Source organism: Festucalex cinctus, chromosome 2 (assembly GCF_051991245.1).
Source record: "Festucalex cinctus isolate MCC-2025b chromosome 2, RoL_Fcin_1.0, whole genome shotgun sequence".
In the NCBI taxonomy this organism is placed as follows: domain Eukaryota; kingdom Metazoa; phylum Chordata; class Actinopteri; order Syngnathiformes; family Syngnathidae; genus Festucalex; species Festucalex cinctus.
Genome location: NC_135412.1, coordinates 10325765 through 10350685, shown reverse-complemented (window position 1 = coordinate 10350685; position 24921 = coordinate 10325765). Strand labels below are relative to the sequence as shown.

The window sequence follows — 24921 nt, the reverse complement described above, 5'->3', positions numbered from 1 at the left end:
TCCATCCATCCATCCATCCATCCATGGTCCAGGTCATAGAGAGCTTACGCCTATCCCAGCTGACTTTGGGTGAGAGGCACACTACATCTGACTGGTCAGCAGTGTATCATAAGTAGAGGTGGGAATCTTGGGGCACCTCACGATTCGATTGCGATTACGATTCAGAGGCTACGATTCGATTATAAAACGATTATTGATTTCCCCCCAGGCAGCAGAAAAAAAACAATGTATTTTGGTGCTTTTAATGTTTCGTACATTAGTTACAAAAATAGTACAAAAGTCCTCTCAGGCCTAAATAAACTACTATTTCAGTATCAAGTTAACAGTTCAAAACAGTAAATAAAATACTCAAGTCCTCATTCTGTAACAACAGCTTTTAAGTATATTCAGTCTTCAACAGAATAAAACATAGCATTGAGCAAAAATATATTATTTTTATCCACTCAAAAGTGCACTGAGGTATAAATGAAAGACAATGTGAACTACTACTTCAATACAAATGCCTAAAAAAAAAAAAAAAGTGCTTTCCTGCTTTTTAAGTTGTGTAAAGATGAACATGTAAACATTAAAGTTTCTCAGAGGTACAAAAAAAAAAAACCTCAAGTGCTTTTCTGCTTTTTAACTTGTGAAAACATGAACGTGTAAACATGAAAGGGATCGTTCGGCTTTTTTAACATGAATCTCAATTTGATCCTCACCTCCCGTGTGTGCGATCAGCACTGACTTCTTTCTGACAGCGTTCGGTGACACGCGTTCTGGTTCGACGTTGGACGAGAGGAAAATAAAAAAGAAATAGTCCAGCAAGCTGGCTGGGGTCAGAGAAAATAAAGCGTTTTTCTTCTAAAAACTATTTGTTTTCAAAAGCGTGATACATTTCCACCACAATACTCTTTTCTGAATAAAGTCAGACGCCATTACCGCCAGCCACTACTTTTCTGTTCGTTCGTTCGTATCACTGCGCGGCGCCCTGTAGAACGCTAACCGACGCACTGCAGCCAGCTAGCTGATACTTCCGCCTGAAGTTGTTTGCCTTTTCGGAGCAGGTCTGATCCCACGAAGAGGTGGGTTGGTCAGCTCAGCCATGCTTGTTGTTGTTTTGAATGTCGAGGCGTGAGTTGTGGATGTGTACTCTCGGTCCGTCCCATTAAGCGTCCCGAAGACCGCGCGCGCTACTGCGTTTCAGTTCCGCGTACTTTCCGCTCCGGTCCACTTTTAGTTTCGGTTCCCTTGGCATATTTATATAATCGGAATTTGGACTTTTGTGAATCGTTCTCGATTGTTCCACGGCCGAATCGTGAATAATCTAAGAATCGGAAATTTTGCACACCTCTAATCATAAGGCACATAATATAGAAAGATCACCATTCACAGATTCACACTCACATACACACTGTCATAGTGTTAGAACTGAATTCATGGCTTCCTGACTACACCATCAGCTACCCAATAAAGAGCACAATTTGTTGTTATTTAGATTAGAACACATTTGGGTTTTTTGCTTTGGTCAACTGGCAACATTGTGTGTGCAGCCTTTTTTTCAGCACAGCATGCTGCTTGCTAGTAAGCCGAATTGAAAACAATGGAGTTGACCTAAAATGTACACAGATCTGTGGACAAAGAATTCCTATGCTGGCATCAGATGATCTACGTCGTTCTGTTTGGGTCACATGCTCAACGATGTTACACTGCGCATTACGCCACAATGGTCTTTCACGTTACTTTTGTTGCTTAAGTTTGCAGTTAAATTAAAGGATAATAAAACACAAGATTTATTTGAGAATTTAGCAATTTGCTCATCCAACGTTGGATTTTTCATCCTTGGCAGTGGTCTTCTGCAGTTGTCATCTCCAACAAACCTTGAACAGATGTGTGTGTGATTTGAATTGATACTGACTGCTTGCATAGTGCCGTGTGAGTTTGGATGACAAAAAAGTCGCCCTCCAGGAAGCGCCTGTGAAGTCGATTATTGCGCAGGTGCTGAGGTAATCATAAATAATAAGACTGTGTTTCTTTAACTGGTGGGTTTCCTACTGTCTACCTTTTAAATAGTGTGACTTTAAACTCTTTGATATGACAAAGACAGAGGTCCCCATTGGGACTGATCTGCCAAGATTACGAGGTCACTCTTCCATGAAGAGGAAGCCTCCTTTTGGGGGGGGGGGCTGGATGCTGCGTTTGGTCAAAAAATGTAAATGCTGGTGCACATGTGGAGGTTTGGTGGCAGGAAAGAGTGCACTTTTTCTGTTGCAGACGTCTAGAAACTGTCTGCCCCCAGAGTTCGCTCTCATGCCTGCTTTAACCACTTTAATGTTGGTGATGCTTGTCAGGTCAAGTGGGTCCACATTGAGGTAATGGCTGTGGAAAGGACATTATCTAGGGATTTGCTTCCTATGCTAACATGCTAATTGTACGCAAAAGGCTGTCTCAGTTGATAATTTGTTCAATGAATTGATCTCTATGATTCAGATGGATTGTCCCATGATGTGAATGAATGAATGAATGAATGAATGAATGAAAATCAAAATATGAATGGCTTCCACCACTCACATCCACTGAGCGCTGAATCTGTTTGCCTACACCTTAATCAAATCCACCAAAATTGCGGTACACCACCTGTGCCACCATTTAGACGTGCTTTATTCGAGTCTAAAATAGTGTATTTGTTTTTGTCATCAAATTGCGAGATGTGATTAATTTTCTCCACAGTTGATCAAAAGCCTGGACAGATTAGTGAAATAAAAATATGAAACTCCACAGTTTTCCCCCCACTTTTTTTCATAGAAATTGATTTGTTCATTTTATTCTTTGAACCACAATGGAGGCATTCCCAGAAATGTTACGGTCTTATTATTGAGTCGAGCTTGTTCTCTAATCTCTACTCAGTTGTCGATTGACATCTACTGCTCCATTCCTGTCAGAACACATGCTGCTAATTAAATTCCAGAATGCCCAAAAAAGTTCTTGCTAGTCTAGTCTTTTTGCCCCTCATTCATGGAAGCGTGCTCAAGTCACAGCTGTGGAAACAAGAGCATGACTCCACTTTGCCCGTCTGTCTTTTTTTTTTTTTTTTTTTTTCTGTCCACTATTCCCCACTGGGTGCAATGGTTTCTCTTTAGGAGTCTGATTTCACACGGAGCAGTATGAGTCAGAGAGCATCACATTTGGGAGCAACAGCAGCCACGGGGAGAGATGAAATGTGTCTTCTTGTTTTGTTTGCAAAATAGTCAACTCCATTCCATCAGTCGAAGAAAATTGTTTTGACAAACCGCAGCAACCATATTGTCCCTAAAACCAACCGCATCCCTCTGTTGGCCTCCAAGCCCATTACTGCTAACATTCTACAACTTGCTGTACATACATTTTATTGTTTTGATGCAATAAATTGATATTGCTGTTAAACTGTCAGCTGCATCTCTTCTGCAACAATGAAAAAGTTCAATTATATTCTGTTGAAACATGTTTTGTGACTCGCGTGGGTGTCACACCGCACTATGAGGCAACTGCATGCATTATTACATTGAAAAAAAATGCTTATTGTATACAGTAGATACAGTATGTTATAGTAGTAGGGTTGAGTTGAATTATGTGCTTTTATGTACAAAATTAGTTATGTAATTGCTATTGTACAACATTCATTACTGCCTAATGCTTATACATTTCCAAACATGTAGCATCTGTCTGAAGTATTTAGAGTTCCAAAACCAAAAATGTCTGAACAAGTGTGGAGTTTTACTTCATAAAGATGCTGTGTGAAAGTAAACTCTTTAACATGTGTCCCGTTTAGTGCCAGCGTGGTGGTGGGCGCTCCCAAGGCTCACACGAAGCAAATCGACATTGTTGAAGGAGGCTCCGTCTCCTACTGCCCATGGAGCATCGGCCGATCCGATTGTCATACCATCGAGTTTGACACAGATGGTGAGTGTCGTGACTGACATGCATGTTTACTATCTCAGATCTCAGGATTAAATATAGTATAATAAAATATAATAGTTGACATTTACATTGCATTTCTTAAATGTTAAATAGTAGTACAGTGCATTATGCTTATATTGAAAATCCGATTATTGGGTTAGTCAAACCACAACTGGAATTGAAAAGCATATAATTACTGTAGTCCAAATGAAATCCAAACATATTGTAGTACTCATATTCTGCTAACCAAACAGCATAGTTGCAAAGAATCCACTGGATTCTTATCAGTTATGTCAGTTCCTGAAAAAGAAACAAGCCATTTTTATTCTGTTTATGTCTGGAAAAGGCTAATTGTTTGTTGAGGAAGGCTTTTGAAGGCTACTCTTTCCTTCCTTCCTCCAGGTCATGTTTGGGGGAGCTTTAGAGAGATAAGAAATGATTCAGCAAATAAGTGAGACAAAGCCGTGTTTGCAGGACAGGTGAACATGATACCAAGAATCTTAACAAAAGGGCTGCAGGTGAGCTATAGGAATGACATAAGGTGATGTAATGAATGGACTTCTCTTTTGGAAGCGGTTGATAGAAGACCCGGCAGGCTTTTTTTGCTCAATGACAACACAGCAAAGTGAAGACAGGAGCAGTCAAAGTGAGCACAAACTCCTTAGTAGTTTATTTGAAGTCTGAGCACCACGGTTCAGCTAGATTTTATAGTCTGTTGTGAATAATCTGCGTAATTTTCCAGTAAGTGTTTCACAAGACCATTTAACGTCACTCCTTTATTGGCATGAGACTTTTTGCACCATCTTTTTCCTCCTGTGTTAAACTTGTTGGACATCCATGGCACATGGCTGCGGCCCCCCATGAGTGATGTCATTGCAAGGTCTAATGCCGAAAGCGAGTCCCCCCGCCCCACAGGGGCAATCTGAGGGCGAAGGTGCTTGTTACAGTGACCTGAGCCAGTTGTGACGTGCAGAGCCGCGCTCCAATGGAGGAATTTTGAAAACATCTGCACGCAACTCTGCGCCAAGCAGCTGTTGCATGGATGACATTTAGTGTTGCAATTCTTTTACTGTAGCTGTGATCGCGCTTAATGTGCCAGCTTCAACAATCCAAGAGGTGATCCAGATGTCCGATGGCGGGTTCTCCTAGTCATCATTTAGGATGCTGGACTTTTCCAACTGGATGGTTAAAAGTGATGTCATTTTGGCAGGAGCACCATTTTCAAGTGAAGTCAGACTTAAATTAAGGAAAAGTTAAATTATTGAATTATTGTCTTTTCGTTTTATATTCACTAGTGTTGTTCCGATACCGATACTGGTATAGGGGTGTGCTCAAAAAATCGATACGGCAATATATCGTTGCGGGCCTCATCACAATACACGTATCGATACGCAGGCGTCAGAATCGATATTGCTCGTTAACTTTAAATCGGCAGTTTACGTTTGCCTTTGCGGCTTGCATTGTACCTAAAAAATCAAAACCAGCAGCGTCTTTGAAGTTAATTGCCTTCAATTAATGCAAAAATAGCTCACCGGTGATTGGACACTGTGTCTTGCTAGGAAAAATGAAAGCAGAGGAAGGATGTCAACATGTATTTATTGGTAAACTTAACATGGCACGTGTCTCAGTATACCTATTTTCCTATATTTTGTTTAAAAAAAAAAAAAAAGTGTCTTATGTGGGATACATATGTATCGCGATACGTATCGTATCGTGGCCCCTGTATCGTATCGTGAGGTTGGCGGCAATACCCAGCCCTAGCCTTAAAACAGCATTAAACTGCATTGTGTAACTGCATTAAAACAGTGGTATCGGTATCGTAACTACTCACAAGTAACATGCCGATACCATTAATTCCAACACTAATATTGCTCAGTATTATTAGTAATATTTTTATTAATTATTTTTAATTTTTTTAATTTTAAATTTTAATTGCATTCTTATATTAATTATTTTTATTAATTATTAATATTAGTAATAGTAGTAATATTGCTAACATTGCTTTGAACCAATGGCAGGACAGCTTTTTCATGTTGAGGAAAAAAAACCTTAAGTATCGGTATGATATCGGTATCGGCCGATACTGCAAAGCTGGGTATCAGTATCGGTATCGGGAGCCAAAAAACGGTCTCGGAACAACACTAATATTCACCACACAGCAATGTACCGTGGCACACGTGATTGTTAAATTCATTGGTAGTGAGAGACTGATTATCGGCTGAGCCAATTATCAGGGCCGATATTTGGAATTTTTAGCACATATCGATTTTTTTTTTTTTAACTTGGCAGCCAATAAGTTATCAATTAAACACTTGGTTATTATGAAATGCTAATGGCGAGTTACACATTCTCTACAGCTAAAGATAGGCATTTTGCTAAATTTCCTTTATCAACTATGGGGAAAATAAACAATTATTTTTTTAATATGATCTTAAATGGGATGGGACAATGTCTTGCTCAATGTTCTGAACTCGAGGAGTTGTCATATTGGAGGTCTCTGTAGATGAAGCACAATCCTTTTGTTATACGTTCTTCTTCAGATGGCAAACTCGTCAAGACTGAATCAACAGCACCTCTGTTGGTTGCTTCTGGTTACTGCATGCCGTTTTACTTCTCAAATGTTGCTTGAGTCTTACAGTATTCCCATCTCGAATGTAAAAATACCTTGGCTAAAAAGTGCTCTGACATTTTGTGTATCTACTTCAGTGTTGGTATCTAAACGCTTGGTGAGTTTGAGCTCTGACCCACGGGCCACCGACCCTCTTAATTAGCCAAACTAATTAGGTCAAAGTGGCCCCCTCCCATCCACTTCCTCTCCCATTGAGATAAGAGCCTGACTAGGGATGGGAGAGGAGGTGTGGCGGGCGAGGGCACCAGGGAGGCTGCGAGAGGAACCCATTCAGGATGGGAGGAAAGGAGGAAGGAAAGGGGGAGTAGCCCCCTCCAGACGCAGGGCTCGTGATGAGTGAATTTGACCATTTGTCTTCTAACCCACAAACACACTCACACAGTCAAAGGCTACACACCCGTCTAATGGCTACGAGCTGGTCTGTGCGTGCACTGCGCACCCCCACACAGCAGGTCCTGTCCCGGGAGAGGCTTGCTTGGACACCAAGCAGCCCCCCCAGAAGGGCTCTGGTCACATGTCATGTTGTGAAAGGTCGGTTATCTCCCTTTGGAATCTATTCTTTTCATATGTTAGTGCTCCACGTGACTCCAGCTTGTCGCCGCAAGACACACAGAACTTTTCATTGCTGGTTACAGTGTCACTATTGAATCAGCCCAATGAAATCCAAGGTTTTTTATAAATGTCATTCAGCCTCACAATTCAAAAGAGAAGCATCTCTCACCTCCCCCTTCCTCCCTTCATGTTCGGTAATGGTGATGCATTAATGTGTCCCTTCTGTGAGTAATGTCAGTAATGAGCTCAAATCCATTAGGGCAAGCCAGCGCATTTACATCTTTGGCTATTATGTCCATTCTAAGTAGACAATCAATCACATTTTGTTCCCATTTCAATGATGATTTATCACAAGTCATGAGTTATCATAAGAAGTATTTCAATATCCCTATTTTCCCTTGGATGCCAATTCAATGTAGACAATATATCAAACATATTTTCATCACAACTACTATCATTATAGACAAATGGGAGAAAACCACTGTATATATTACTGGATAGCCGATGGGCCAAGACTTTTGAAGCACCTCCATATTGCACCGCCCAAGAAAAGCTTCTCTGCATTTGATCCTATACATTTACAGTCTTGAAATTGGAGAACATTTGAGACAGTACTTAGTAAAAAAAAAGAAAAAAGTGTGATTTATGATGTTTTAAATTTGTTGAACATAAACATAAACAGAGAACTTCAGACATTTTACAACTTGCCTTAAATACATGTATAAATTATATGGTTAATGATGTTTACAGAAGGAAGCTTGTATATTTTTTAATTAAAGAAATATAACTGTAATTCAACAAAAGATGCCTCTGCCAAATCTAATATTGGGGTCTAAGGAACTGAGCGATAAAAGAAAAAGAGGGTGTTCAAAGCTGAGTATTGTCACATCAGTTGATTGATTCATCCGCAGCTAATGCAATACATTGGGCACTTTGGATCGGATCTGGGGGTGCACATCCTCCGAGAGCAGCTCTGCTCATTGTTGTTTTGGATGACAAGGGAATTTGTCGGACCTTAAGCTGCTCTTCTTTCTCCTTGAATAGCGTGTCTGCCATTGCTTCCAAACATTCCTTACCTTTCCGGAGTCAGTAAAAGGATTTTTATGTTGCGCCCCAAATCCACTCCACGTGTAGTGAACACTCGTAGGCAGATACACGTAGCTATCGATGCCGGTAAAATTAAAGCATACGCCTCAATCCATTCACTTTTCAATGTCTACTTTTCTTACTTTTGACAAGCCATACTTCATCACGTTTATCAGGAGAGTGCGTATACCCTGAACAACAAACCAATTAATACATTACTGCCCCCAAGTGGGCGGGAGTATAACAGCACATACCGTACATTTGCAGGGAGATGACCGTAATGGATGTGGAAATCTCTTGTGATCGTGTCAGAGAATACGGCAAATAGTTTAGTAACATGCTTGCAAGGAGCCTTTTGAAGCTTTGCTTATGTTCCATAGTTGTATAAACACCTAACACCTAAACACATGGACAGGCATGAGAAGAAAATGCAGATGGGCTATAAATGAATGTTTTTGTTTTGCTTAGGATTATGGCGGTGTTCCCCGTGAGAAACTGTAGGAAACTGAATTATGCATTTAGTTGGAACTTGGAAAGCAAAAGTGTGTCGAAGCAAAGAATGATGACCATGTTGCTATGAGGGCTTCGTTCCAAAGACTGATTATTTTCATTGGACTGAGGTCTTCGTGCTGTTCCACGTGAAGGATTGAACAGAATTCCAGTTTTGGTTTGCTGAGTTGGCTGACAACATGCTTTGCTTACATCCACACGTGTCGTTATATTATCTGTCCTTCTCAGAACGAGAAACATGCCCTTGGTTGAAGGTTTTGAGAGTATGTGGATTCTGGATCACCAGCTTGAGAATCAGATCTCAAAAATGCGTTCTTCCCTTCCTAATCGATTTTGTTTGCATTGCTTTACAGCTGCGGCGCAGATGCAGCATCTGTCTGCCAATGGCGTTGCAAAGTTTAAACCTGACTCCGGCGACCATCTGTCATCTCTTGCTTGCTTGCTGGCGGAGTGTCGAAGTGGCAGATCAGTGGCCAGGTGGTCAAACATGACCGGGGGTCATTGAGGTTAAGCTCGGACTGTCCTGTCCAAACTCGGTCGGCTACTCTTGATGGCGCACATCAGTCTGTTGGATTGTCACCCTCTTAATACTTGCTGGCTGTTAAAAAAAACATTTTTGACCTTCTGTCCCAATTCACATTGTGTGAACAAAGACCACATTTGTTGACGCACGGTCAGCTTTTGACTGCATGCTGATTTCAATGTAAAGAGTACACTCAGCACAGAATTATACCTCACTAATTATCAACAGTTACTGTGGTCTTTGTGTCAAATGTAGTCTCTGCGTGTCTGTCACAGGTTCCCGTATCGTCTTAATCAACAACACGGAACATCAGATCGAGTTCAAGTCGCATCAGTGGTTCGGCGCCACGGTGCGCTCGCACGGTGACACGATTCTGGTAAGTTTACCTGAGTAAAATACACACACACTGGTGAAAAGTGAATGGAGTGAGGCTCCTAAGGCTGGTTAATGTTAACATGCCAATAAATGAAGTAACTGTGGAACATTGTACTGTCATTGGGCATGTAGCTCTTTTACTCGTGTGATTTACATGGGCCATGAATGGGTTATGAACAAAGAAAAAATAAGAATTATTGCATTAGCATACCTATATAACTATGGTACTGGCTGGTGGGAGGTGATTGGATTGAAGTCCCCCAAATTGCATTCACTTCCATCCCCTTCAAATACGAATGGAACATTCCATTCAACCATCATAGGTTATGTACTATAATTGTTTTGATCATATGATTCAGACTGTGTTAACTCTTGTCAAATACCAGTTGTCATTTCCATATACAACACATCGCAAAGAAATCCCCCCCACCACCAACTTACCCCCCCAGTGATGTCAGAGTTTAGCCCCCTTGACCCAGGCTGGGTTTTGTGTTTTTTTTTCCTCCAGATGTACTGACGCCCTCAACTGGCATCCCCCTCTTTTAGATCACTGTTGTAGCAACTGGAAAAAAACATCGCCCACCTAAAAACACTTGACCCGTCCACCACCCCGTCTTTTCCATAGTGACCCCAGCCTTCTCTCCTCCCTCATTTCTTTACAGGCCTGCGCACCTCTCTACTCGTGGCGGACAGAAAAAGACACTCCGCGATCCGATGCCACTGGGACTTGCTACCTCTCTGTTCAGAATTTCACCAAATTTGTGGAGTACGCTCCCTGTCGAACAGGTCACTGTCACCTCCATCTTATTTTAATATTATCAGCAAATACAACACCACTCCTCATATTAGTATTGTTATTTATTTATTTATTTATTTATTTATGTATTTATTTATTTATATGTTTATTTATTTATTTATTTTTTATTTTTTTATTTTACTTTATTTTTTTTTATTTTTTTGTAATGAAAGGGTTCCAAACTAAATCAAAATAAAGCTACCTATGAGTACAAACACAGTAACCCGACCCTGATATCAATGATGTATTCAGATATCTTCCACTTTACATTCTGAAAAGTTGGGAGCAAAATACTATATAGTATATTTGTTGAATATATTTTATATTTATTTTTTATTCATGTTGTGACGGCTCTGTCATGTAGAACTCAGCGATGAGGGAGGACAAGGGTACTGCCAAGGAGGATTCAGTGCCGATTTCACCACGGTAACCACCCCGTTTATGACCAGGGTTTGTCCCCTTCCTCGATCAGTGCAATAACGCACAGTTTTAAAAAAAAATCTTTCAGGACGGTCGAGTGGTGTTGGGTGGGCCTGGCAGCTACTTCTGGCAGGGTATGCCTGACGCATCATCCAATACACTGCTTCGTTCTATATAATTAAATAGCTAACTGTTTTGTTTTGTTTTTATCTTTGGTCATACCTTAGGTCAGGTGATCTCCGCAGATAAAGAGGACATTATTAAGGCCTACTACCCGGGCTACTTTATGCAGTCTGTGGATGGTCAGATCCAGACAAAACAAGTCCAGGCTAAACATGATGACAGCTACCAAGGTAAACCAAATTTGCCCTTCCACCCTTGATTATTAGTTTTCCATGAAATTGAAGTTTCATTTTTATGCCTGACAAGGTTATTCTGTGGCTGTGGGCGAGTTCAGTGGAGATGAAGTTGAAGGTAACGCCATTTAAATGTTTCATGCAAGGCCAGTAGTTGGCGACAAATGCATTTTCAGTAGACGAGAGAGAACATGAAGCTAAGCCAGCCGTATATGATTTTGGACCTGGATGTGTTCTCAATACAAATGGTAGACTGCTCGATTTCTTCCTTCTGTAAAGCTCTACTTTATTTCCCTCAGATTTTGTGGCCGGCGTTCCAAAAGGAGTCATGCTTTATGGTTTGGTAAGAAAGTGCTTTACTTTTGTTCTCTTGTTTTGTGCTCAGAGATTGTCTGGATTTTAAGACTAATGTTGTAAAATATAAGAGGGAAAATGTGGAGATAACCCTTTTATAAGGCCATGTTGAGAAGAGTGTCTTTGACTGCTGCGTTGCAGGTGTCCATTTTGAATGGAACAGACTTGAAGACCATGATTAACTACACAGGAGAGCAGGTGAGTTGGACTGTGTTTAAATATTTAGAGATATTGTATGTTAACAATATATATATTACGGATGTAACGATAAGTGCAATATCAACACATCTGTTAAAAAAAAAGTCAGGTTGATTTCCATTTGTGCAGTTCTAGCACCTTCTCGTGGCTATTTTATTAGTGCATTTCAATTTTCATGAGGGATGTTTTGGCCTTCTTTGTTTAAAACTTATGCTAATTGTCAGATGAAGGGGAACCTAATTTGCTTGTGAAGCGATCAATATGTGCTTGCATTAGCAAGTAAGTGCCTCTATTGTTATTAGCGATTGTAGGTGATTTATAATCATTGCTGTTATGTACAAAAGCACAAAATTGTGCTTTTTTTTTAGTATGAGCTCTTTTTTTTTTTTTTTTGACAATATTGTAATCTTTTTTTTTAATATCGCCAACCCCCCCACAATATTGTGATAATTATCGTATCGTGACCTTCATATCCTGATATTGTATCGTGATGTTTGGATATTGTAACATCCCTAATATATATTTATGCAAAAAAACAATTTTCAGTGAAAAATACAGTGCCAATATGGAAAAAAGGAAAAGTGGCTCTAATTGAATAAATGAAAACAAAAGTTTTTACATTTTTTGTCTGAAGTCCATGACATTTAAACACAACAATTGCACACTTTTCCTCCAGATGGGATCATATTTTGGCTATGCAGTGGCCACCACTGATGTCAACAGCGACGGGTGAGTTTTCTCTCACCCAAAAATAACCATCGGACACTATTGGAGGCCACCAACTAGTCATTACACCTCCTGCGTCAAAGAGTCTGAACCTAAATGACTTAATTTATCTTTTTTTTTTTGGCTGCAGGATGGTCGACCTGCTGGTGGGCGCCCCCATGTTCATGACGCGAGGCTCCGACGGCCGCCTAGAAGAAATGGGCCGAGTCTACGTATACCTGCAGCGTGCCCCCTTGAACCTGGAGCTCAGCCTACTTCATCTGACAGGCACTCAGGTGTTTGGGAGATTTGGCAGCACCATCGCGCCATTGGGAGATCTGAACCAGGATGGATTCAACGGTAAGAAGAGGCAACTGTGTTGTAATTTGTGCTATTGGCTGCGGAGACTTTTGAGCCATCTCCCAAACTGTCAACCGGCCACGAAAGCACGATGCATTTGGGCGTTTGGAAATTTCTGCTTGGGTAATGCTCGTTGAAATCCTACAAAAATAATCAAAACTTTTTTTTTTTCCTAGTTACTGCTATTTGACGAAGTTAGCAAGCAGGCATTGACACTGTTGTCACAGGAAAATAATATATCAATCTATAGTAATGTGAAAAAGTCTCAGGCCACCATTACATTTGTTTAACTCTTTGACCGCCAAAAACGTTTAATGACGTATTCTAAAATCCTAATGAATGCTGCCAAAAACGTTTTTATGTTATTACGTTTTTTGTTTTGTTTTTTTCTCTCAATGGGCAGCACAACGTCTTGTGCTGCCTTGTCACTAAACAAAAAATATTAGTGTCAAAGTCACTGTTGTGCAAAAAAAAATATATATATCTTTTCACAAAAAGCTTGTTTTTCTCTTAATATTTTTGTATTTTCGCTTTTGTCACTCCAATGACCCAATTTCAAATGGTGATTACTAAAGAACGGAATAAGGTAGAAACATACTTTTTTTTTTCTCATGAAAGAATGGAATCCAATCTTTCATATGGTACACACCATATTTATGTCATCATACCGCACAATATTCTGTATGCTTTGAAAGATGAATGAAAATGCTCCAAATCGGCTGGCACCGTTGGGTTTTTTTGGATAACGTTTAGCAGTCAAAGAGTTAAAATAGAATCAAATGACACAATGTAGACATAACTCCACCAAGGTTTGTGTGTTAGTTAGCAGGTTATTTCCTGATTAATGGAGGATGAAGAACAAACTGTTTGCCAATTTGATTCTAGTTGGACAGTCCAATATTTACTTGCGTCATTAAAAACAAAACAAAACTCTTATCCAGATCATTGCTAAAGTAGACTAAAATACAGTTGGTGTACAATAGAATGTCATGCTATCTCTTCACAGCACTTACTAAGCAGTTTGTGCTAATATCATCCCTATTGTGCGAACAGTTTCTAGGGGGCATTTTTGCACGGCATAATTGCTATGATAAGCTGTTATGAATTAGCGAGCTCTTTAGTCATTAATTGATTTCTTTTGTTGACCTATTTATTGTCTTTTATAGCTTGCACATGAGGTTCCAGTAACAGTGTAAAATGTAATCCCCCCCCCCCCCCAACCTCCCACCCAAAATAAAAAATAAAACATAATCTCACCCTTGGCAGATGTGGCTGTGAGCTGTCCATTTGGTGGGGAGGAGCAGCAAGGCTTGGTCTACATCTTCAACGGCTTCCGCCAGGGCCTCCGAGAGAAGCCATCCCAGGTGATCGCAGGCCAATGGGCCGCAGGTTCCATCCCCGCCAGTTTTGGTTTTGCACTCAGAGGGGCCAAGGACCTAGATAGGAACGGTTATCCAGGTCTGTGACGTTAAAAAAAAAAGTGTGCTTATTAAGCTTTTGCATGTTTTCTAATCATTTCCTCACCATCTTCTCAGATCTTATTGTTGGTGCCTTTGGAGTTGATAAGGCAGTTCTTTACAGGTATGTTCTTTTAGCTCTTCCCAAACGGGCTTTGAATCCTCAAACTGATTACATTTTCATGTTGTCATTTCGCAAAATGCCTGCATTTTTGGTGCTCTAATCTTAGTCCTTTTAAAACTGAAGTCTAGAAAAACTGAGGCCAGAAAAAATGTGAATCAACAAAAAAATAGACTCTGCTTGTTCTGGCGTTCTCGTTGTCAGTTTGGTGACATTTGAAAATCAATCCATCCATCCATTTTCTTGACCGCTTACTCCTCACAGGGGTTGCAGGGGTGCTGGAGCCTATCCCAGCTGGCTTCGGGTAGTAGGCGGGGTACACCCTGAATTGGTCGCCAGCCAATCGCAGGGCACACAGAGACAAACAACCATCACATTTGAAAATGGACACACTTATTATTTTTTATTTTTATCAATTTCACTTTGTGAAAACCCAAACTGGCACCACTTCCTCAGCTTGACCTTTTGATTCCATGTTCTTACATAACTATTGATTCTGAAATGAGCTGTTGTGTGGCGTTAATTGTGTTTATATAGTTTCTATTATGGCCAAGTGACACTGTTGGTTTTAAGGAGTAGGGCTGCTCGATTATGAAGAAAATATTAATCATGATTAATTTGGTAATAATTGCAATCACGATTAGGACTATCATTTGTTTTGGGTTTTTTGGTACAAAACAAGAAAATACTTAAACGTAAAAAAATAGTAAGACAAATACATTTCTTTGAAGCACTACAATTGTGCAAGTTTATTTTGGACCAAACAAGATTTATTACATTCATTATTTTAAAATAAAAAAAGAACAAATATATACATTTAAACAACTCAAAATTAGTATTAATAATCTTTAATTTTTTGCCACTAATTTTGTAATTGTGAAATGTAAAAATTAAAATTGTAGTTGAATTTCGATTAATTGTACAGCCCTAATTACGAGGTGGATTAAATCAATCCACCAAATGTACTGGCCACCTCAGCATGCTGACCCGTCTTTGTGGTGGTCTCCCACAGATCCCGGCCCATCGTCAACACCAGCGCCTCACTGACCGTTTACCCCACCATGATCAACCCTGAGGAGAAGAACTGCGTGATCGCTAACGGGAACACGAGCATTTCCGTTTCCTGGTGAGTAACCAGAAGTCTACTTCTGTAAACACTTATTTCCTGTGTGATAAGGAATATGCATGCCATCAGCGTTAGCTGAGCGCTACTCTCCTGTGACACATGTTTTTGTATTGTGCATTTAAGTGACACGTTCAATAGCAGCATTGTTGCCATTGTGGCGTCTTACAAATGTGCACACTAATCCATTCCAGGAGAGAGGAAACAGACGGTGGTCACTCGGTTTTCAACATGCTTGACACTGTGCTCGTGTGTGCGCCCCTCGACCCCCACTCTATGAAGGAAACTTTTGTATACACATGTGTCTTGATTACACTGCCGCGTTGCTGTGGCGATGAAGGGCTTTCAGAGGGGATAATGGCAAGGAGAGTGAGAGGGGAGGGGCTTCAGGGCTCTTTTTCTCCCCTTTTCCTTGCAGTTGCCTTGAATGCGATATTGTTTAGTAGTGGAACACAGCTGGGAAACATCAGGACACGTAGACTCACTTGTGCTGGAGCGTTCACACACAGGAGCTTGTGTAAAGATATTAGGGCTCCTCAATAGAGGTCCTTGTACTTGGTCTCGTTTGGTTCTTTTGGGATAGAGAAAGGAAATGAAGGGGAGATTTAGAAAGTAATTCATTTGAATATTTCGCAGACGATGCAGATGATTGTGTGATAATTGATTTATGTCACAGCGATTGGCTGGCAACCAATTCAGGGTGTACACCGCCTGCTGCTCATAGCCAACTGGGATAGGCTCCAGCAGCCCCGCGACCCATGTGAGGAGCAAGCAGTTCAGAAAATGGATGGATAGATGGATGATTTATGTCACCCATAATAGGCCATTACATTATATTTATCTAACTGAAGAATAAAAACTCGTATTTTTTTTTTTTTTTTTAATAAAAATAAGTCCACATGTATGTGAAGAGAATGTTTTTAATAGTTCACGTTGAACTTAGATACTGTCATGTCTGGGTCACGCCAGGGTTAAGTTTGAGTTCATGACCTGTGAAGTTACAGTTCATGACGGTGTCTGTTTGGAATTGATGTAACAGCATCTAGTTTCAACTGGTTTTAAGTTATTTGACAGCTATGTGATGTCAGGAGCTTTGTGATGTCAATCTTTAATCCTTTACTTAGTCACAACCAATCAGATCGATTCACTGTCTGTAGTAGCTGTCTGAGAAGTGTGTGTGTTTGTCAGATTATTGCCACTGTCTCTCTGTGCAACTCTCGTTGTTTCTCGTATAGTCAAGTTTGTTCCACGCCTCTCGATGTGAATAAATACTTAAAACCTTATTTGTGTTTGCGCTGTGGGATTCAACCTCAGCACATGACAGATACATGTTAAATAAAATAATCACAAGGCTACAGTAGCAATAAAATTGTTCCGCTTCATGCACTTTAAACGACTATTTGAATGAAGACACTGTTCTTTATTAAAATAAAATTCCTCAAAATACAACACTAATTTAAATACAAAATGACTTGAGTGAATTCCATTTCTTTTCTAATTGGTTGTTCAAATCTTGTCCTTCTACTGACTCGCATATAAAGGTGGTTACAATGTAAATTGAAAAATGACCAAATTCTGCAATCCAGTTAAGAACACAAACCTCAGGTGCAACATCAAATCATATTACCTGCAAACCTGCAATTACTCTAACAAACAAAACACTCATGGCAAAACAGAATCCATCGCTGTATCCTCTCCTGGTTTTCACAGCATCTGAAATGATTATTTGGGCGTTGGCTGTTTAGACATCAGCAGCATGGTATGCATTTGATGTCATGGGAGACGACTTCCATGGGTAACCTTTGGGCATTCAGTGTTGAAGAAACTCGAGTGCTTGCCCAATTTCACCCTTCTTAACTTTGCTACTCCTCTTTTTACATACGGTACATCAATTTATCAGCTGGCCTGGTGAAAGATGGCTTCCAAACATTCTCAGTATGTTAGTCATTAGTGTTTGCTACTGAAATGGGAAACATTATGAATTATGCGTCTTCTTTTTATTTCTAATGACACTTCTGCCCAACAGTGTCAACTTGAGTTTCTGCATATCCGCTGATGGGAAGCACCTACCAGACGTCCTCGGTGAGACATTTTACATCCACGCTGTCAAAAATGTCCAAGTTTTTTTTCCTGCCCTGACATTACAGTACAGTATATCCAACTTGAGCTATTTATTGAACAGATGAATCTTAATTTTGTCACTTGAACCATGTCATGTAAATCCAGCATTTGTAAAACCATCAGTCGTATTTCACATGTAGAACATCTGCTGACAATGTGAATCCATCATGTCCTGAATGTGCAGATTTCCTGGTGGAGGTGCAGCTCGACAGTCAGAAGTTCAAGCAGAAAGGAGCCGTGAAAAGAGCGCTTTTCTTGGACTCCCAGCAGCCTTTGCTGCAGAGGAACATAAGAGTGCGCCATGGCGAGCGTGTGTGCAACCATACCAAGATCTACCTAAGAGTATGTCTAATTTCGCAGCAATATATAACGCCACGGTTCTTTACCGTGTCCTGTTTTACTTGACTGCATATTCATTATTTCTGGCTGCAGGATGAGAAGGAATTCAGGGATAAACTCTCCTCCATCTTGGTGGCATTGAACTTCAGCCTGGATAGCAAAGCTGCCGCGGACTCGCACGGTCTGCGACCCATTCTCAACTATCAATCTCCCAACATAATAGAGCAGAAGGTACTTTACATTAAAAATGTGTCGTCATTCTACATCACAAGTACAAGGTGATTTAAAGGGATTACACCACGGTATTTTAAGCCTTTCCAACAGTCAACTATAGGCATATAATGATTAAATCTTGCCTTTGACACCATGGCAATGTCATTTTTTATGAAATGTCAGGTGTTTTGCTGGTTAGTTGGAAGCACAGAAGTAAAACGCCCGGTTGAGTAAAACTCCGCCTCTCCCCGTGTGATTGCCACGCCCCCGGTGACTGCAGTGTGCTCTTGGAGATCTGCGTTTGAGCGCTCATTTGAATACATTCCATCAATTCTTCAATAAATATTTGAAACAAAAAGGCTCCTTGCAGCAAGATGAGAGGGAAGAAGGGCTGAGCTGGTCTCGAACCAGGGACTTGGTGCTTACAGAGCAGCAACTATTACTATACTATTCATTAAGTTAGATTCAACAGTGCAAAGGTTTTACTTGGAGTTTACACAAGTGTCAGCCAGAACCTTTGTGGGATTTAAGACCGCCAATTGTCATTGAACTTCCAAATTGTAAATGTGAAGGATAATTGATTGCTTTGAATTAATTTCTACAGAATGTCTACTGATAAAGACTTTTGTTACTATCCAATGGAGGTCTCAGAGAAAGTGGGCGTGCATTTAGTATGCAGAGGCAGTGCGGGGGTGGGTCTGCACCTTATGACATCATAAAGTGCCAACAGCTCGTTTTCTCAGTTTGGCAGGGGCTGGTGCTTGGAGAGCAAAATGACCCAGAATTTCTCAAAGATGGGTGACTGGAGGAAAACACCACTTCGGTCAAGTTTTTAATGAGGAATTAGCATTTTAGCACGGCTAAAAGCTAAAAAAAAAAAGTATTTTTCATGTTGCTGTCGCTTTAAAGGTGTATGAAAATGTGACGAAATGGCTCATTTTCAGTCCCAAGTGGACTAAAGTTTAATGTGGAGAAGCAGTATGTGGACAAAATTCCATCAACAGGAATGAACTTAGAGAAAATGTTTGAACTCTTCTGCCATATCTTTTAATTATTGTTGAGTTATCTAATGTTAAACCTAAGAGAAGGCTTGCTGGCTCGTCATCTCAATTTTAGTTCTTCCAAAAGGTGTTTGATGAGCTTGTTCCATGCCAAACTCATTGACATGTGGATGTTGTTCCCAAGACAAACTTATGTCCTATGTGAACATAATAACTGAGAATTACGTATTCTGAAGTCTTGATAGATGGGCTACGACCCGGTGAGCAGCCATACCCAGTTTGGTTAATGGTGGTTTGTGTGTCTCTCACTATTGTGTAGCGTCCCCCTTGGCTGGATCAGCACTGCTGTCTTCAACATATCAAAGCTTGTGGGCCTCTCACAGATGTGGTGCAATGCCAAGAACCAAGACCTTGAGCTAAAATATCAAACTTAAATCTGGCAAAGCTCCCCATGTGGATAATCCTGAAATGCACCATACTCGTGTGTCAATGGAGGCGGGAGTAGCGTTGAAGATATTTCATTTCATACGCACAACCAGAGCTTATTGTGATAACGCAGCCCCGACCTCCGTCAGACTGTGAGACTGTGTGGCAGCAACTTTTCATCAAGTCTGGATGTGTCTCAAAACTCACTCACGCTCTCTCATCCTTAACATATTCCGCATGTTCCCGGCCGGATTTATGGTCTCATGCTGGACCTATTAATGGGCGTCATTCTGGCATCATTTGCATGAATCTCAGCTGTTGTTCTTTTTCGCAGCTTGAAAGTATGCAACAAGGCCCTCATTGTCCTTCGCGACTTTGATTAATGAGGCACTCTCGCTGGATTGAAACCCTTCAAAGGACACTTGTTTTCAAATACAGTTGATTCCAAATTGTTCAACTTGAATGGTTACACTGTAAATCCAACATGGATCCACTCTGGATTGTTATTTGTCCGCTGCGAGTCATAGTTTTATTTGAAACTTGTTATCATTTTGTAGGTTATTGGTACTTGATATTTTAACACTTGCCAAAAATATTGTAGTATTATTTAATTATGAAGATGTTTTTGTTTTTTTTAAGAGGTGTCAAAATTAGTGAGTTAATTTAAAGTTCCTTTAACACCACAATTTTTTTTAACGCGCGATTAATGACTGCCCCTTACTTGGAAAGCCTGTACTGGTGTAATTCCAGTCACAACGCAACAGAAATGTCCACGTCAAAATTTAGCAGGAATACATTTAATAATAATGCATACATTTGTGGAGACTGGAGTCAAGTTGTAATTTACAATTTTAAAAATGTGCAGAATTCCATAAGTTACTTCATTTTAAATTTAGATAACTCTGCTCTTAATATGAAAATAAAAATGCACTGAGCTATCACCAACGTCTTAAAAATGCAATTATGCCATCTAGTGGCAGAAAAATGACCTCAACACAAATTAATATCACACTCCTTTTTTTTTTTAATAGTACAGTACATCTTTGTAATTTTGACATTTTATTTATGAGCTATTATGAAATTACTCTATCAATGACTAAAGGATGCAGCCATATTTATATTATTTCTATTAGTTTAACATTTTTCCACTTTTAAGTTAACAAGAGGATAAAAAATATTGCATTGTGCATTTTATTGTGCATTTAGAGCAGACATAAAATTTGCGATTAATCGTGAGTTAACTATTGAAGTAATGCGATTTATTACAGTTAAAAATTTTAATCGCCTGGCACCCCTAATTTTTATATCGTCTGTTATTGAACCATAATGAACCACAATTTACTAAGGAGAGCACATTATCTCTGGAGCGCATTTGCTCACTCGGTCAACATATTTGTCTTAAATTAATATTCAAATTGTTTGATGTAAAAAATATATACTGGTATTTTACTGTATTTTTCTCCACTTTGTGATGAGCTGGGAGAATTCATGTGGTTTGACAGCCTTATAAAATGACTTACCGGTACTAATCCTGTATACCATGGTCCATCTGATAATGGCCTGCTGAATATGTTCGCCATCATTATACTGTGAATGTTTGTCGGAGTTGTTGTGAAGCTCCTTGCATCACATGTGTAACCCACACAGGTCCAAAGAAACATGTGCTTAGTTAACATGGCGGCTTCCCTTGGTGTCCATAATTAGAGCCTGGTGTTGGTGTAATAACAGAGGGGGGTGGAGGCGGGCGCATTGCTCTCTCTAATCTCCTCCTTCTATTTATTATCCATCATCACCAACATCATGACACTGACAGTCGCAGCCTGATGCAATTTAGCTCGCCGCATGTACAACGTTGATCTAGCAGCAGCACTCCAATGGTTCTTAACCTTGTTTTGTTGTTGTTTTTTTTGCTCAATATATGAAGGGATTACAATAGTAAAGAAATCACACGACATACCATCACAACAGTCTCAAGTTGACTACCGAGCGCACCAAATTCCCTCCCGGCAGCACAGATTGGCCATGCAATGTAGCGTGATCACCTGCAGCAGCCAATGATGGCCAAGCAGGGGTGTGTCATCACAAATCTTATGACTCATCTGCGTGTCTTGACCTTCGCCGAACCCTTGAGACTGACTCACCGAACCCCTGTTGTTCGAAACCCCTGCTATGGAAATTGCAAAACGTTGCTTGATGTTGAAGTTCTCACTAGCTCGGCAAATTGATTTGGTCCAACTTAATTTAGAACAATGGCGACTGCTGCAGAAAATTTTAACTGTACTCGTATGTATTTATTGGTTAATACTAGTTGGGAAAATTTGAAACAAACTGCTTTGAAAATATGCAACAGTTTTGAGTCCCAATCGTCTTGCCCTGATGTAGTACCAGGACTGACCTATGAGAGTCAGCAATGACCCACAGTGTATCCATACTGCTGCGTAATGAAGAAGCTAGGCTAGCTGGTATCATATGCTGCATTCAAAGAAGGTGGGAAGTCGTGACTTTTCTGACATCATACCAGGAAGTGTGCGCGGGAATGTCCTTTGAACTCGGATGGTCGGAAGTCAGATATATCAGATTCGGTTTTTCCCAGTTCCGACCTGAAAGCGTTCGAGGCGAAAGTAAACAACCAAAATGGCGAATAGTGGTAAATAGTTTTTTATTTTGGTCCTTAAAACTCATTTTTGACCTCCAGCAAACTTACCTTCTCGTAATTTTGCTTCATTTATTGTTTTTATCTTATTTCATAAGCATTCCATACAGTTCCGTAGTTCACCGTATAATTTCATACCGGGAGATAGCGGCATACTGTCACGTAGCCTATGTTGCGTTATGTGAAGTTATGTTGAATATTTATGAATGAAGAAAGCTATCTAGTTTTATACTCAAGTAAATTGTGTTTTACCATTTATGGTCTGTGCTTCCAAAGGGGAAACCATCATAGAGTGACGTCACTTGTAGTACGGTCGGAGAAGTTGGGGTCCTTCTTTTTTTCCAACTTTGCAAGTGGAATTTCCTGGTTTGAACTCGGAAAAGTCTGACTTCCGACCATCCTCGAATGCAGCATCAGAGCTCTGAGTTGCAAAGTCTAGAAAAAAAGGACTCTAACGTCACCGAACGGCTTCAATCTGACACCAGTCAACAATGGCGACTCTGGTCGAGACAAACCCCGTGAATGGCTAAACATAATTGACATGATTATAAATAGATTTATCTATTTATTTATTGTAATATTAATTTAGTTATTCGAATTCAGTAACGAACAATTTAACAGAATCAGCCATTTCCGTTGTTTACATTCGCCTCAAATGCTTTAAGGTCGGAAGTGGGAGAATCAAAGTGAGATATTTCTCTTTTTTTTAGCTAGTACTCTGGTACTGTAAATGCATATCCCACTTCCGCATTCAATAAAACCTGTAAAAGTACTTCCTTCTCGCTCAAGTGAGTGACGAAGGGGACATAGCACCTGTGGAAACTTTAAACATCTACATTCCACAATGTTTTTTTTGTTTTTTGTTTTTTTGTTTTTTAAGTTTTTAAAAAAAAAAAAATATATATATATATATATATATATATATATATATATATATATATATATATATAACTCAAGATGTCAGCACAGAGTCACTAAAACTGACGATAGACAATGTTGAGGCTTTTTTCGTGATGACATATTTTGACTTAACATTTTGGATGACCTGTTTATTAACATGAACCGTTTATTACCGCTATCTCCAAAACGCCAGTTGAATTTACATAACAGTTTACACGTGCAATGGAAGTCGGCATTTTAAAGACTAATGTGGCATATGCCCGTTTCCCCAGCTTAACGACGCTGTCTCTTTGGTTTCAATGGGGGTGGCGTAGCGTGTGGGCAAAGCGTGGCCCGCCACAGAGCGCTGTGATGTGGGACGGCGGTGAGATCGGTGAGCTTGCAGCCGCATGCTCCGTGCCGCGAGAGCGTATCCTTCCACTCCGGTCGGCCTCATCGTTTCCGCCTGTGACGTCGCAAACGCAAAACATATGCGCGCCGGCACAGCTGGCCGTGGAGCGTGTGTGTGCGCGTCTGCTCCTATCATTAGCTCGCTGGGTCGTCCCATTGAGCCACTACAGTGTTTGGGATCATCCGTCTGTAATCCTGTAAATAAAAGCGAGAAGGGGGCTGCGATCCAGGTGTGTGTCGGAATGTCATCAGTCATCGCACATGTTGCATCATGCTACACTCATCCTCATGTCTGCCTTCAACACATGTGATTTATTATCTACGCAATTCACAACAGAAGTGTGGCTTCTTTATGTTGAAATTTTTCTTTTAAATAAATGTATTTCAGGCTCAAATTCTTCTGGATTGCGGAGAAGACAACATCTGCGTCCCTGATTTGAAGCTGGCAGTCCACGGGTGAGTCTTTCATTTCCTCTCACATTTCTTGGAATTCATATATGATTGATGGGGAAATACACTAGATTCCTCAAAATGACCAAGTGAATTGATTGTACATGTTGTATACTACAGTAATCATCCGCATCATTGCCCTTCACTATTCATTGTTGCACAGCAAAAAGCCCAGTGATGAATTGACTCTTACAGAGTTGATTTCAACATTTCTTCTAAAGTTTATATAACTCCACAATTTCCAGAGTTAAATCAACACTAGGGAAATAGTGAAAATATTTCACAGTGGGAGAGAGTATATTTTTAACTAACTAAGCAGAGTTACTTAACACTACAGGAATAGACATTTAACTCTTATCAGACACTCAAAAGAAAGAGATCTACCACGACAGGGATCAAACTGGCTCATTGTGGTACCAAAGGTGGCGAGCTTAACCTCTAGGATATCCAGCCACACAGTGTCTAAAGCGTTATAAATAAATTTAACCTGTAACTTCAGCTTGTCGAGTTTTTTTTTTCCCCTTCTTAACTCATTTGCTCACAAAAACATATAAATACGTTCTCTTCAATATTACTAGTGTCCTTCCCAAAGACGTATTTATAAGTTTATGCTTTTTATGCTAGAGCATGCTAGGCTTTGATGCAGCCTCTGAACTGAAGAGAACGGTTGAAACATTGGTCGCTTTTACAAAAACGGCCAGAAGGTGGCAGCAGAGTATAAGAGATCGACCAGGGCCATGTTGCAACAAGCTGTTTTCGCCACAGTTTTAAACAGATTTGTGAATAATTGTGCAACTTAGCTATATTCTCATGCTAATTGCTGCAAAATGGAAACAGATATATATAATAGACTCTAATCTTTTGTTTTGGTAGGTTCCATGTTTTTATAGCAATAGAACACAATATTCTTTGGGCATTGCAAAATCAGTCAAAATCCAGTAAAACAGCCGG

The 24921-nt window shown here is 40.1% G+C and overlaps 1 protein-coding gene across 1 annotated transcript in view; it reads left to right on the top strand.

Annotated features, from left to right (window-relative positions):
* The window catches only part of itga5 (integrin, alpha 5 (fibronectin receptor, alpha polypeptide)), a 55241-nt gene that overhangs the window by 12998 nt on the left and 17322 nt on the right, over positions 1-24921 (top strand). Inside the window, exons 2-19 of the mRNA XM_077512751.1 lie at positions 3785-3915; positions 9488-9588; positions 10250-10373; positions 10748-10809; positions 10892-10937; positions 11031-11156; positions 11233-11277; positions 11459-11502; positions 11655-11711; positions 12388-12440; positions 12568-12776; positions 14043-14234; positions 14312-14357; positions 15367-15480; positions 17504-17559; positions 17783-17940; positions 18031-18168; positions 23909-23976. Of these exons, the coding sequence (XP_077368877.1) occupies positions 3785-3915; positions 9488-9588; positions 10250-10373; positions 10748-10809; positions 10892-10937; positions 11031-11156; positions 11233-11277; positions 11459-11502; positions 11655-11711; positions 12388-12440; positions 12568-12776; positions 14043-14234; positions 14312-14357; positions 15367-15480; positions 17504-17559; positions 17783-17940; positions 18031-18168; positions 23909-23976 (1770 nt within the window). The remainder of the gene's footprint in view (positions 1-3784; positions 3916-9487; positions 9589-10249; positions 10374-10747; positions 10810-10891; positions 10938-11030; positions 11157-11232; positions 11278-11458; positions 11503-11654; positions 11712-12387; positions 12441-12567; positions 12777-14042; positions 14235-14311; positions 14358-15366; positions 15481-17503; positions 17560-17782; positions 17941-18030; positions 18169-23908; positions 23977-24921) is intronic.